The 14,188-nt window shown below is 38.9% G+C and overlaps 1 protein-coding gene across 1 annotated transcript; it reads right to left on the reverse strand.

The window, feature by feature from the left end:
• Positions 1–172: 172 nt before the first annotated feature.
• Positions 173–13,425, reverse strand: samsn1b (SAM domain, SH3 domain and nuclear localisation signals 1b). Its single transcript, XM_087807404.1, has 14 exons — positions 13,347–13,425; positions 10,042–10,173; positions 9,937–9,980; positions 9,829–9,869; positions 9,537–9,607; positions 6,410–6,533; positions 5,972–6,339; positions 4,483–4,554; positions 4,310–4,417; positions 2,430–2,538; positions 2,109–2,254; positions 868–1,065; positions 646–796; positions 173–335 (listed from the first exon to the last, which is right to left on the reverse strand). Exons 1-14 carry the CDS (start codon positions 13,368–13,370, stop codon positions 196–198), a joined length of 1,728 nt encoding a protein of 575 aa, XP_087663530.1. The 5' UTR covers positions 13,371–13,425; the 3' UTR covers positions 173–195.
• Positions 13,426–14,188: the final 763 nt, after the last annotated feature.

The raw sequence follows: 14,188 nt of genomic DNA on the forward strand, positions 1-14,188 counted from the left end.
CATTACAGGAAACAACCACTTGAGAGAAATAAATGTTAAAATCACTCTGTTTATTATTGGTGTAAATCACATTTTCTTACAACAAAATAACTAAAAGTCTTTCAGTATTGACAGTATTGATGTTCATGACAAGCAGCATTCAAAGTCCAGTTAACACCAGGAGGTGAAGCAGCAGTAGTTCATCTCAAATATCTCTCAGGAGGTCTCAGCAGGGACGGAGAGCGAAGACTGGACTTGTGAGTCCTCTACACTGTCAGACGCCATTAGACACCCAGAGTCTCTTGGTCCACTGTTCACGTCACGGGTCGTCTGCTGGTCCTCAGAAGGACATGTTGCTGCAAAGAGCAAATAAAACACATTTTTAAATCTACATTTATGCATTTAAAAAAACACCTCTTATTTTAGTTATTATTCAGAATACAATGTATCTGCTGCGGTTGCAATGTTGTCCAGCAGGGGTCACTGTTGTACCATAAAGTAGCTGTATTGTTGCTGAACCATGGAAATGACAGAAGTTGGAAAAGGTTTTTTAATAGCTGTCTTTCCTTTCTACTATGAAATGTGACTGTTGAATGATTGATTGTGCAAGTGAGCGTGTTGGCCGGAGGTCTCGGGGTGAGCGTCCAGGTGTGGTGCGTCTCTCACAGCTGAGTTTCTGCAGGGAGTGGACGGCGGCCAGCAGACGCTGTCGGTGCTCCGGGTCAGTCACCTCCAGCTCCGTCAGGTTGTCCTCCCCGAGACTCATCAGGTCGTCCACGGTTTGGAAGCCGTTCATCTGAAGCGACGACGAGTAGTCCTGGTGTGAGGATTAAAGAAGACCCTGCTCAGTTTGAAGGCCTCAGGTGAGGATGATCCGACATGAAATACCTCCAGACTCAGCCTCTTGAGCACCTCTTGGACGGTGGATTTACATTTGTGTGTAGCTATGGAGGGTTGAACCCCCTCAGGACTTGTTTCCGTGAGCACATCCACGTAGATGAACTTGAAACTCCCCACTTTGTTGTGGAGAATGCCGGTCCATGTTCCCATGGGGGGCTTAGCGATGATGTCAATGACATCCCCCACCTGCAGGAAGGTTTCACTCTTGTTACTCTCACCTCAGATCAGTTGCCAAATCCTGCTTCTTACACAGCATCAAGTGACATTTCCAACACGGTGAATCATATCCATGCAGTGAACATTCAAGCTGAGGTCATAATCTGAGGTTTCTGGTGTGCAGTGGAAAGTACCAGGGGTGTGTATTGGCAAGAGTGTGGAGACATAATGTCTAGACACTTAGAAACAATGATATATTGATATATCATTTTACTGTAGGAAAATTGTAAACAATAAATACATATATTCTGTATATTTGTATTTCAAAAGAGAAGAAATACAAGTATTTCTAAGAATTTTTGGATAAACAAATGAAAAAAAAAGATTTCCTTAGCAAATCAAAAATTGATACAGTTAAATATCAATATTGTATCATGTATAAAAATATTTCAAAATTGAAGTGTATCGTTGTTTGCCTTAACCCCTAGTAAGTACCTCAGCAAATTTCTCCGCTGAAGGAAAAACAATGAGTCTCTATAGAGAATTGTTGATGAATTGAAAAACAAAGTTTGGTTTGTGTCTTCTTAGATATGATATAATATAATATTATTCTTTATCAAAAGTCTGTAGGACTAAGATACCAGTCCTGTTCAAATGCTTCACTTCACTAGTGTGTCATCAAAACAGTTTTGTCTAAAAAGAGATAATATAACATACTTAGAATATTGCTCTGGAAGGTTGTTTTAGGAAGTATTCTCAAATCATTGTTGTTTTGTCTATTATAGTATTAATCTTTTTTTCAAGTATGATGCTTGAAAAACAAGCTATATTTTTAAACAATGTTATTTCCATTAACGTTTTTTTGTTGGGATTTTTTGATTTTGATTTTTCGACAGATATAAAACTTGTATTTTAAGTTCAAAATCAAGCACTTAATATTAGTTAAATAGTCAATAAATAAAAAGGATAACATTTATAAGTTAATGAACATTAGAACTCTGCTTTTTAATTAACTTTTTTATCATTTGAAACATGATGGATGCAGTAAGCTGAGTTGGACAGCAGGGGGGCACCTTGAGCTTGAGAGACTCTGTGTCGTAGGGACTGGGCATGAAGTCGGTGTGAACTCTGGCTCTGCTGCAGGACTGCCGGGCGTAGAGCGGCTCGTCCTCCAGCCTCAGACTGTCTCTGTTGCTGGAGCAGCCACTGGTGACGCCGCCTGCAGACCGGCAGACAAACAGCTCATTACTAGAATACGATGAGCGAGTCAATAAGAAGAACATCAGTCGAGAGTCACTGGGAGTGAACTCTGCTGCACATTAGGAGCCGACAGATTACAAAGGCACAGATGAATAATTCAACAGCTGCTGTTGTGTCCGAGGTCAGAGACTTACTGGAGGAGCTCTGTCCACTGCGGAGGCTGTACAGACTTTCCAGGCTCTTGCAAGACAGCTTGTGTGTTTTCATCGGTGGCCTGCCTCGATCGTCCTCCCTCTTCTCCCCCTGAAAACACAGACTTGCATTTTCTCTTGTCCTTCACTGTTGTGTGTTATCGCTCGCTACAGGCGTGCAAACCAGCGAGAGCTGAGTCAGGACCGCGTTTGATTCTCCTGGCGAGGAAGGATCCCAGTTTACGCTGGCACGTCTCCTTCAGGAGGCCAAATACTTAATCCTCCAAGTGTTGCCTTTTAATAGCTGAGAGTTGTGCGATAATCCTCGTTTACCTGCGCTCAGCTTTTAACTTCCTGGTTTCCCTGAGAGCACTTTCCAAACTTGGAGTGTGTCTGGTGTTTACTCGAGTCCTGCTTTTGTCATAGTGGATAAAGACTTGTGATAGTGAATGACAACAACAATGGCTGCCTCGGTGCTTGTTCAGGCTTCTTATTGCTTGTTTTGTGTGAAGTATTATTTTCACTCGTTTATTCTGACACCACAAAAAAATCCTATTTTGTGTTTACAACACTGGCAATAAAAGTTTCTCATTCTGCAAAGAGCAGCTACTTCCTATTTCCTGACGGACAGGAAGTGCCGTCTTCACCACAGGTGGTCTTCACCGAGTACATCGACAGACCACCACTGTGTCAAGCTTCTTAACGTAATCGACTCATCGCGGATTACGTCCACCTACTGGTCAAACGCGGACTAACTCGTAGACCGACCAGGAGGTCAAGTACTATCAAGCTAAGAGGTTTTCCTTCCTGTCAGTGAGTTCAGTGGCATCAGAATATAGAATGGTTGAATTTAACATTTAAAATTTGTTTTTTGTCCTCACAATTGTTTGGGGTTTTCAATTTAATAAATAATTTGCATATTGAAAGGTTTATTTATTTATTTTGAAATTAATGTTTTTTTCACACTTAGTGTGATTCTCTAATTCAAGTTATTCTAAAACAGTTAATAAATTCAATATTTTAAATTCTTAGCCTTTTAAATTCAATGTATGTTGGCATAACCACCAGGCATTACCAAAAGAGTACCGAGCTACTTGATCGGACGTCATTCGATGCACGGATGACGTGACGACGTAGAAGTACTGGCAAGATTTCAGCAATTTGGAATTAAAGTTTCTTTGACCACTTGGTTAAAAATTTGAGCGAATGGCTCAGTGCTCGATTGGATTAGTCTGGTAAGGTGGCGCTATTATACTCACTTTTATACATTGAAATTAAAGGGCTTCTTATATAGAAAAATATTGAATTTTGAAAAGTATTTATTAATCATTTTTGATTAAAATATCCATCTCTATGTGTAAAAAATGATGTTCATACTGAAAAAATTAAAATTATTATAAAAACGTTTCATAGCTTTCAATTTAAAATTATACATAAAAAAGGCGAACTTATAATATAAAAATAATTGAAATCAATTATTAAGAACCCAACAAAGTGCTTAAAATGCTTAAAATAATATTTCAATAAAAAACATTTAACATTTTAAATATAACTCTTTGTCAATCACTGATTAATTTCGTTTGTATTGTATTTAGATACAAAATGTGACTTCTACATGTCAATAAACATCAATATTCTTCTTCTATAAATGTATGGTCCACTAGAAACCACTTCAGATGTTATTGCGGCGAACACTCTTGTTTCCTGCCTGTCACTCTCGCTCTCACTCTCCATGCTAATTTCACCGCTGTCTGTCAAGACACGGCGGTTGATTAATGGAGCAGGTATGACAGAACAGGTGCGGGGCTGACAGCTGTGTCTGCAGAACTGTGAGATTTCAAGTGGTTTGTATTAACAGAAGCTTTGTAGCGTGCGTGACATACTGTGACGGCAGTCGGCGGTTTCTCCGGAGTGGCCTCGACGCGCCTCTCAGCCGGCGACGAGTCGTCCATCTCGCTCCTCTTCAGCCTCGGCGAGGACGTGGCGAGGTTCTGCGATCACAGAGACGGTGATGCTAGCGAGTCCCTAGATGGAGCCCAGGTTTGAGGCGACCTACCGAGTCTTCTTTGTCCTGCGGTGTCATGGCCTGGTGTTCTCTGGAGGCTTCAAATCTGCCGAATCTCGTCGACTGTTTGGGTTGAGAGGAGATTAAAATGTGTGTTTGGTGACAGATGGTATTAACGTGTCAATACAAGCATTGTTGATGGTAATGATCTGGAATGAGGTCAGAGCTGAAAAAACTATTATAATACATTAAAAATATAGCGGTTTTTATTAGTTAAGGGAAGAAAAATGTATTTAAATACATTTTTTGCAGGCTCAGCATATTTTTATTAGATAAATCTCTATTTTACAAATGGCACCAAATGAACTCTCGCTTTTCCCGCCTCTACTCTTGTTTATTGGCCGCTTATCTCGCCGCGGAAACATCTGTTCTACTGATGTTTGGCTCTGATCCCGACGTTGACTGTCAGCAAACTGACGCCACGGTTTAAAGTAACAACAAATATCCGTGACCAGCTGCGAGTATTTCTCGTGTATAAATGTCACGTCAAATAAGAGTTTCAGTTTTTTACAGCAACATGAAAGGCTCAACTTCTGCTGAGCTTGCAGATTTTTACTCAACGGGCTGACCTCTGCTGCGACACAGCCTGACCCCTGCGACCCCTCAGAGTCCTAAGGTCAAACGCTTCACCAACTCTTTACGATACAGGCTTGAAACATGATATAACAACATAGCTCTTAACTGAGTTTATCAACTGCTCAAGCTTTTTGGAATTGTTGACTATGTCGGTTTTGTCGTGACATGATTAGTCAACATTGTCTGAATCAATTAAGTAAGTAAGTAAGTAAGTAAGTCATTTTTATTTGTATAGCGCTTTTCCAGACCAGGGTCACAAAGCGCTTAAACAATCAAAACAATACTCATATACATATAATTTATTATATATATAATATATATATATATATAAGTATATACATATGAAATATGTTATATGAATAAATAAATCCTCAGCCAGCTCCAGTTTAAGATAATAAATAGATAATATGGAATTATGTTTACACTGTATGTAACTTTTTATGGCAGAATGGCTTTTTTTTTTTTATTATTCCATCAAAAAAAGAAAGCTTCAGTCAAACAAATATCACCAATAAAATATATATATATATATATATATATATTATTTTTTTTGAATAAAAAAAAAAAAAAATGTGATTAAAAATTGTATTTCCAATTTATTGTTTTTTTATTCAAATGAAAATATATATTTTCAGTAAAAAAAAAAGGGCTTGAACACGTTTTTATTGAAAGCCTGTTTTTTTTTTTTAATTGAAGCAACTTTTTTTTATGGAATAATAAAGAACAAATCTGCCTTTAATGACTTTTGTTTGAGAAGCCATAATAGAGTGAAATATTGTTCCATTTTTAAGCGGGAAAGTGGGTGGATAGTGCTAAATGCTAATCCAAAGTATGCTAATTATCAACACTATATAATATGAGACTTCCTTATGCTCAGATAAAATGAAGTGTGAAAGTCTCTTACTGTGTTTTGGTAACAGTGCAGGTCGGTGATGGAGCGGATCATTTGCGGAGCTCGACGATCTCCCTGTTTCCCGTCGAGCTCCGAAATCATTCGCTGGAATTTGTCCCACTCTGTGGCGCGAGGAAGCGTCAGGTCGCCGCTGAGGAGGCGGAGCTGGTGCGGCGGCAGGTGACAGGTGTGCGAGAGGCTGGTCGGGGGCTGCGAGCGGTCGAACGGGCTCCACAGACGCTCGTCCAGCCGTGGACTCCAACCCAGAGTTCCACACGGATTCTCAGAGAGCTTCTCGTCCAGATCGGAGGAAGACGACTCGCTCTTGTCCGAGTTCCTCCCCAGACCTATGCAGGTCAACACAGAGTTGCCGCTCGCGTCTGAGTAAGAAAACACGATTTGTGATTAAAAAGACAAGAATTCTGAATACACACACTTTCGTGTTGTTACCATCCGTCTTTCTCTTCACTACTTTTTCTGCTCCTCGCTGTCGTGTCTTCCTCGCCTGCACGAGGTTGTGCAGCTTCTTTAGCCTTGTGGTTGTTTGTGGCGACTCAGGTGTGTCAGCTGCTCCCTGTAAGTAAGTAAGTAAGTCATTTTTATTTGTATAGCGCTTTTCCAGACCAGGGTCACAAAGCACTTAAACAATCAAAACAATACTCAATAAAGTATATATTTTAAAGATCAAAATAAAACTGAGAACACAACAGGAGTTCCAGAAAATCAAGGAAAAGCCTGAACAAATAATAACGTCTTAAGATGTTTCTTAAAGGAGTCAGTAGATCCATCAAGCGCAAAGAGAGAGGAAGATCGTTCCAAAGCTTAGGAGCAACAGCCTGGAAGGATTTCTCTCCTCTGGTCCTGAACCGTGTGCGAGGAACCATCAGTAGATTCTGATCCACAGACCTCAGAGCCCGAGCTGGGGTGTAAGGCTGGATCAGTGATGTAAGTAGGAGCCTGAAAGTAAGAACCAGAATTTTAAAGTTGATCCTGAAAGAAACTGGAAGCCAGTGAAGAGTTTTAAGGATTGGAGAAATGTGAGTTCTTCTACTTGAGCGGGTCAGAATTCTGCAGAGTTCTGAATCAACTGCAGGCGAGACAGATCCTTCTTGTTTAGACATGAAAATAAACTGTTACAATAGTCCAGCCAAGAAGACACAAACGCATGGATTACAAGCTCCAGATCATGTTGTGACAACATTTTCATAAGTTTAGAGATTTTTCTCAGTTGTTTATTTAGTTATTGTTTATTGTTTTTGTAGTGACGAGTGAAACATTTAGAACCAGAATCAGAAACTTTCATCGCCAGTGTTGTAAACACAGCATAGGAATGTTTTTGGTCATTTTATTTGCTGGATGGTTCGCTCAACATCCACGCAGTGTAATGTTCATGTGGCTGATCTACTAAGATGCTAGTATTTAAGATAAGATAAGGAATAAATACCATCGATGTCAACATTCAAACAGAAACTTCCAATAAGAATAAAAGTCGTGTCCAGGGAAAGGAATTTGTGATGAGTGTGAAAATACTGTCACAATCAGAATAATATTTATTTTTTTGCACATTGTACTGTATATTGTAGCAAGATTCAATCAGGAAGAGCAAAGTTCCTTGTCATTAATATCAATGTTAAAACTGGTGATCAATTTAAATGGCAGATCAACTGTGATTGGTTGGCTGGGCGGCAAAGCGTTCAAGTTACCGTTACTAAGTAGAATGTTTATAGGGATGGCTCCTTATATGCAATATTGAGTTTGCAAGTCAGTGCAGTTTAAATAATCATTCTTATTAAATGTTTACTTCCACAAGTGGAAGATGAAAATGTCATATCTTTGTGAATTTCCTTCAATGTGGGAGTTAAAAAAAAAAAATAGTAATAAATAGTAACAACTGTATATATTTGTTTGGCCCGCGACCTTGTGTAAAATGAGTTTGACACGAACTAACCTACAATAAAAAGTATGAAAGCAGCAATACTAAGGAATGAAAAGAGTGTATCTGGCATCGTCCTTTAACCTTCCTGTTAAATTGAAAATGTAAGTGTTTTACTCTGACTTTGTGCCTGACCCCCCCCCCCCCCCCAGCACCTGTGTTGGAAAGTTTTCCCAAGATACTGGTAATCCTAAACTCTTAATCAACTAAATTATCCTGACAGAACCTTCACGAGGAGACATCAAGATAATCTTTTAATCACATTAATGCTCCCAGAACCTGCTATATAACCTGCCACTGGTGGCTCCTCTTGGCCCCCCGAGATCTGCTCGGGTGCCTCGAGAGATGAGAGGCAGATGACCGGTGTCGAGTGTTTAACCGTGTTGACAAACAGTAAATCCTGTTGTTCAGGTATAAAGGGGCTTTATGACGGAGATTAGAGATTATGAAGCAGATTAAAGTGACCAGTGGATCTGATTTGGCTGACACTGGACGCCCGGCCTCACGTTATCTCTGCTTCCTGAATGTGTGGCTCCTTTTTCCTGCTTCGATCTTCTGTCACACGCCTTTTTGTGTCAATATTTCCACTTGGGGGTGGAAAAACAAACTGTTGGGTCATGTGTCAGTCACGTGCACTGACATTTGAGGTGTGCCAGGTACCATGACAGGAAGTCACGCAGAGCCAACAGGGATTACAACTGCTTAGCGTGGCAAACAATCGCCATTTGTCTTGTTGATTTTTTTTACACACGCCTGCCCTTCTGTTTACAACAGTTCAAACTCACTTCAATTCCAATCAGAAGTTCAAAGTGACCCGGTCTTTGAAAATTGGAATCATTGGCACGTTGGCGATGTACTTTTTAACCTGTGTCTCATCTTTTTTAGCTAACATTATTATTTCAGTTGGCTGCCAATAAACTCTGTGTCAATTAAGGTAATATCTCACCGGCAGAGATGTCGCGGAGACTGACTCTGATAGACCTGATCAAAATTGAAAGTTTGATTTCCCTGCAGCTCACTGGCGACTCGACTTGCTGGAACCAGAGAGATGACTCAAGCCCTTGAAAGCAGTCATTTTCATTCCTATAATTTCTCTTCTATTGATTATTAATGTCTGAAAGGCTTTTTTTTTTAAATATCGTATTTTTTAAGTAACATTATCTTAAGTAATTTAATCAAAGAATAAACTTTTAAACCAGTTGAAATAGTGGAAACAAACTATGATATAAATGAATTAAAGAACCAAAAAGCAAATGTCAAATAATGTAGTTACAACCTCCAGCCACGGGTGGCAGTGTTTCCACTCAAGTTAAGTAAGTAAATAAGTAAGTAAGTAATTTATATTTATAGAGCGCTTTTCTAGACCACGGTTAAAAAAAACATTAAACAATCAAAGAAAAATACTCAAAAAGATATAATAAAAAGATCAAGATAACAACACTGAGAACAACACAGGAGTCCCAGAAAATCAGGCCACAATGACTCAGATACATGTAAAAGTTTGACACCTTGCCCTGTTTATTCAGTCCTAGGAATTAAACCCTTAAATGACACAACCGTTCTTGTGGTAAGCAGGTTTCACATCACAGATTTAGGCAAAATAAATGAAATAAAAGTGTATTGATTACAAGTGTTGAGACTAACCCTGGACTGTAGATCTGTTTTCCTCCTCTCACGGATCACGATCCCGCTTTGACATGGAGACTCGCGTGTTTCTGCAGGACACGCACACATGCAACACAATATTAAACACACTAATGTTGGTTTATATGGCTTGAACATGCTTCTCTACCTCTGGTCTGTCTGCGGTGTGACGACTCTCTTTCCCCACATGACACCCAGCAGACATGATTGTCGTGTACTTCTGAAAGATGCAAGTCAACTTGAAAACACTCACTGATATGAGTCTAGTAAACTTTGTTTTGAATCTACTGACCTAACGTCTCAAAGTCCAGCGATGTTGAAGGTGCACACGATCTAAAATGTTATAGATAACATGTCATGATCTTTTATTGTTAATGAGAATAAGATGAACATACAGTACCTCCTGTTGCTGCCTTTGGGCCTGACTGGACTCTGGAGTTGGTTCTGTGCGAAAAAAAGCAACATTTTACCGAACATGTAAACAATCAGAACTACTCAAACTTACACAGTTAATGGAAGGATCTGAGTTGGCCCACTCTGGTTTTCGTCTCAGAAGAGGACTTCTATGACACTTGGACTTACGTTCTTTTAAATTTGGATCATTCGCTGGTTCATAAACGCTTTCTGTGGAGCCGTCCTGCAAGAATAATCGAATTGGTGAACACATTTTGATGGTTTCCTGTATTTGTTGGTTTGTTTTGTCGATTTTGGTTTGGTAAAAAAAAAGTCAATGCACGTCTGCTAGGAGGAACTACGGCAGCCCCAATAGACAAACTACATCAGGAAGCGGAGGCTAATTGTGAAAAGGTTTGTAATAAAAGCATGTCTAAAGTGATTGTCAAGAGAGAAACTGTTTGATTGTACCCGCAAACTACTACTTGTTGGAATACATTCGACAAAAGTAGGATATATAGACGTAACTTGTGGCATGGCAAGGAGGAGACAACAAACAAATACACATCACACTTGTGATATTATTCATAAATGATCACTATTACAGCTGATTTGTAATGGGTAAGTAAATTTACTTATTTTTGTTCTTCCCACCATGTTGTAAAACAAGATAAACACACCTGGTACAAATCTTTAAAGTCTAGATTGCAGGAGCAAATTAGGACACAAACTTGACCTCTGGAAATCTGTCCATTGATCCTGCTGGTCTGAGTCTAGAGCTGTCACAAGAGATGACCGTGTGTGTTATGCAAGTGTAACCTTTGTTATAATTTACTACATTTGTCCAGACAGTTTTCTATATTTATTTGAAGACCAGACAGACCATGCTCAGGCCACAAAATGACTCCCTGGCCGAAGAGCAGAGAGAAATCCGATTTTAAAGGTCACCAAAAGGATTGGTGACACGCCACAACCCTTGGCAAGACAGTTCCTGCTGTGCAGGCCGACTTACCTCAGGGAACCCCAGTCAGGAGTCTTTAGCTCAAAACATATCAGACCAATTATAGAATTTGTTTTCATGTAAGGCCTCAGGCAAGATCGGACATCTCTGGGCAGGATAGTTTCCTTAATAACTGGCTTTAGTTGGTGTTGATACAAGATGTTTGACTTTTAAACTCTGAAACAGCTCTGTTGAGAGAGTTTGATAGAAGGTGTGAGAGAGTTTGATAGAAGGTGTGAGAGAGTTTGATAGAAGGTGTGAGAGTTTGATAGATAGTGTGAGTGGGTTTTTATAGAAGATGTGAGAGTTTGATAGAAGGTGTGAGAGAGTTTGATAGAAGGTGTGAGAGTTTAAACGATAGATGGTGTGAGTGAGTTTTTATAGAAGACGAGAGATTTTAATAGAAGGTGTGAGAGAGTTTGCTAGAAGATGTGAGAGTTTGAAAGAAGATGTGAGAGAGTTTGATAGAAGATGTGAGAGAGTTTGAAAGAAGGTGTGAGAGAGTTTGAAAGAAGGCGTGAGAGAGTTTGATAGAAGATGTGAGTGTTTGATAGAAGATATGAGAGTTTGATAGAAGGTGTGAGAGAGTTTGATAGTAGATGTGAGAGAGTTTGAAAGGAGATGTGAGAGAGTTTGAAAGAAGGTGTGAGAGAGTTTGATAGTAGATGTGAGAGAGTTTGATAGTAGATGTGAGAGAGTTTGAAAGGAGATGTGAGAGAGTTTGAAAGAAGGTGTGAGAGAGTTTGATAGTAGATGTGAGAGAGTTAGATAGAAGATGTGAGAGAGTTTGATAGAAGGTGTGAGAGAGTTTGATAGAAGGTGTGAGAGAGTTTAATAGAAGATGTGAGCGAGTTTGATAGACGGTGTGAGAGAGTTTAATAGTAGATGTGAGAGAGTTTGATAGAAGATGTGAGAGTTTGATAGAAGATGTAATATATTTTGATAGTAGATGTGAGAGAGTTTGATAGAATATGTGAGACAGTTTGAAAGAAGGTGTGAGAGAGTTTGATAGAAGGTGTGAGAGAGTTTGATAGAAGATGTGAGAGAGTTTGATCAAAGGTGTGAGAGAGTTTAATAGTAGATGTGAGAGTTTGATAGAAGATGTGAGAGAGTTTGATAGTAGATGTGAGGGAGTTTAATAGAAGGTGTGAGAGAGTTTGATAGAAGGTGTGAGAGAGTTTGATCAAAGGTGTGAGAGAGTTTAATAGTAGATGTGAGAATTTGATAGAAGATGTGAGAGAGTTTGATAGTAGATGTGAGGGAGTTTAATAGAAGGTGTGAGAGAGTTTGATAGTAGATGTGAGGGAGTTTAATAGAAGGTGTGAGAGAGTTTGATAGTAGATGTGAGAGAGTTTGATAGTAGATGTGAGCGAGTTTGATAGAAGATATGACAGAGTTTGATAGAAGGTGTGAAAGACAAACAGAATTTGGTCTCAAACAGCCACTTATAAATGAATGCTTCATATTATCCTATGTGTCTGACAGGTTCAGTTCTGCAGGGCGAGCCACAATATTTCAAGACAAGGATTACTAACGTTGTTAAAAACCCAATTTAAAATGTATTTATTTTATGTTTACAATCAATACTGTTACAATCCTGTTCATTTCAGTATCAAATATGGGAGCAGTTAAGTTATTATCTGTCAGTTGTCTTCATCTTCCTATAGTTAGATAGAAAAACGTGCATTAGTTTCGCTTCATTGAAAGTTCAATAAATGTGGCAAAAATAGATAAAACTTCAACATAAACTTTTATTGATGAATAAAAATTACAAAGCTAAATTAAACTTATATAAATTGCCTTTTGCTGATCAGTTAATCAACGGACATACTTGCTCATTTAAAACCACTAAATGTTACTTTAAAATGAACACAAAAATATATCCAAGGCTATTGTCGTTTCTTTGGAATAAAATTGCTTTTAAAGTCACTTTACAAGGAAAAGTATAAACGAACAGGCGGAAGTTGCCAGAATGCTACATACACAAAGCTAACGTTTAAAGCTAATTGCTAATAGCTTTTAAAATTGCCACTATTCAAAACAAATAAATGTCAATAAATTCTACAAGTTTACTAAAAGCATGTACATAAAGAAACAATCAATCACGTGTATATTAAAAATTTACTTACATCAAACTTGCAGTTTCATGTTTGTACTTTCCATAAAATTCATAATAAAGACAATTCAATACAACGTATATTTAACTTGAGTAACATAAATATTATTTAATTTAGGGTTGTTTAAAAAATGGTTGATTGATTTGCAGCAAGTTAGCTTAGCAAGGCTACATAAGGATTTGATATGTTTTTTAAATTATGATCCCAATAAAAACACCAGAACAACCATCACGGCGTAAGCACATGAAAGTACGACTCTTTTAAGGAACTGATCAAAAATCACCGAAATCTCTGTCTTACCAGCGTGAAGCAGAACAGGTTCATGTTTGAAGGTCCGTCCAGCGCCGGCCAGGGATGAGCTGCTGGTCCCGGTGCTCCTCCAGAGACACGTTGGGATCACACACACATGCCTCCTCTCACACACACACACACACACACACACACACAATACCCTGTGATGTTACAGGCTCACACAGCCCCCATGCTGCCTCCAGCCCAGTGGCCTAATCCTGGCAGAAAATCCCTCCTATAATCCAATATATGCAGTGAGCCGTCAGTGTCCAGCACACGGCTCAGAGTGGGCAAGGCCACCCGGAGCAACAGGACAATAAACAACTCACAGATGGCCTTTGTTTAGTGTGTGTGTGCGTGTGTGTGTCGTGTTGGAGATGATACACAAGTTTAACCTTTCATGAGAACCTTGGTAGCAGATATTATAGCTGTAAATGTAAATATACACATTTCAGAAGCAATACGGGACACAAATAAAAACAATAAAAAATGACATTTATGACTTTATAGAGTCAATAATAATACAAAATGTAAAAAGCTATGCTAGCTTATATAGTGTGCTAAATAAATATTGTAGAATATGACATTAAAGTGAATCCTAATTCATTTCAAACTGAATAAAAAGGTTAATTTCGAGGAATGCGATTCAGTATTTTTTTGTCATGCACGTGCTGCAATGATGTTCAATAGTTTCAATGATGCCGTCAACAAGATATGAATTATTGGGATTGAAATAAAAAAAAATTGAGCTGTTGAATGGGAGAGGAGAGCGTAGACAAGCAGAGCTATGGATCAGGTCCAACCCATCCATGTTTTAAGAGTAACCATGACGCAGGATTTGGGATGTGAAG

Source organism: Callionymus lyra, chromosome 14, assembly GCF_982586985.1.
Source record: "Callionymus lyra chromosome 14, fCalLyr1.hap1.1, whole genome shotgun sequence".
NCBI classification, from domain to species: domain Eukaryota; kingdom Metazoa; phylum Chordata; class Actinopteri; order Syngnathiformes; family Callionymidae; genus Callionymus; species Callionymus lyra.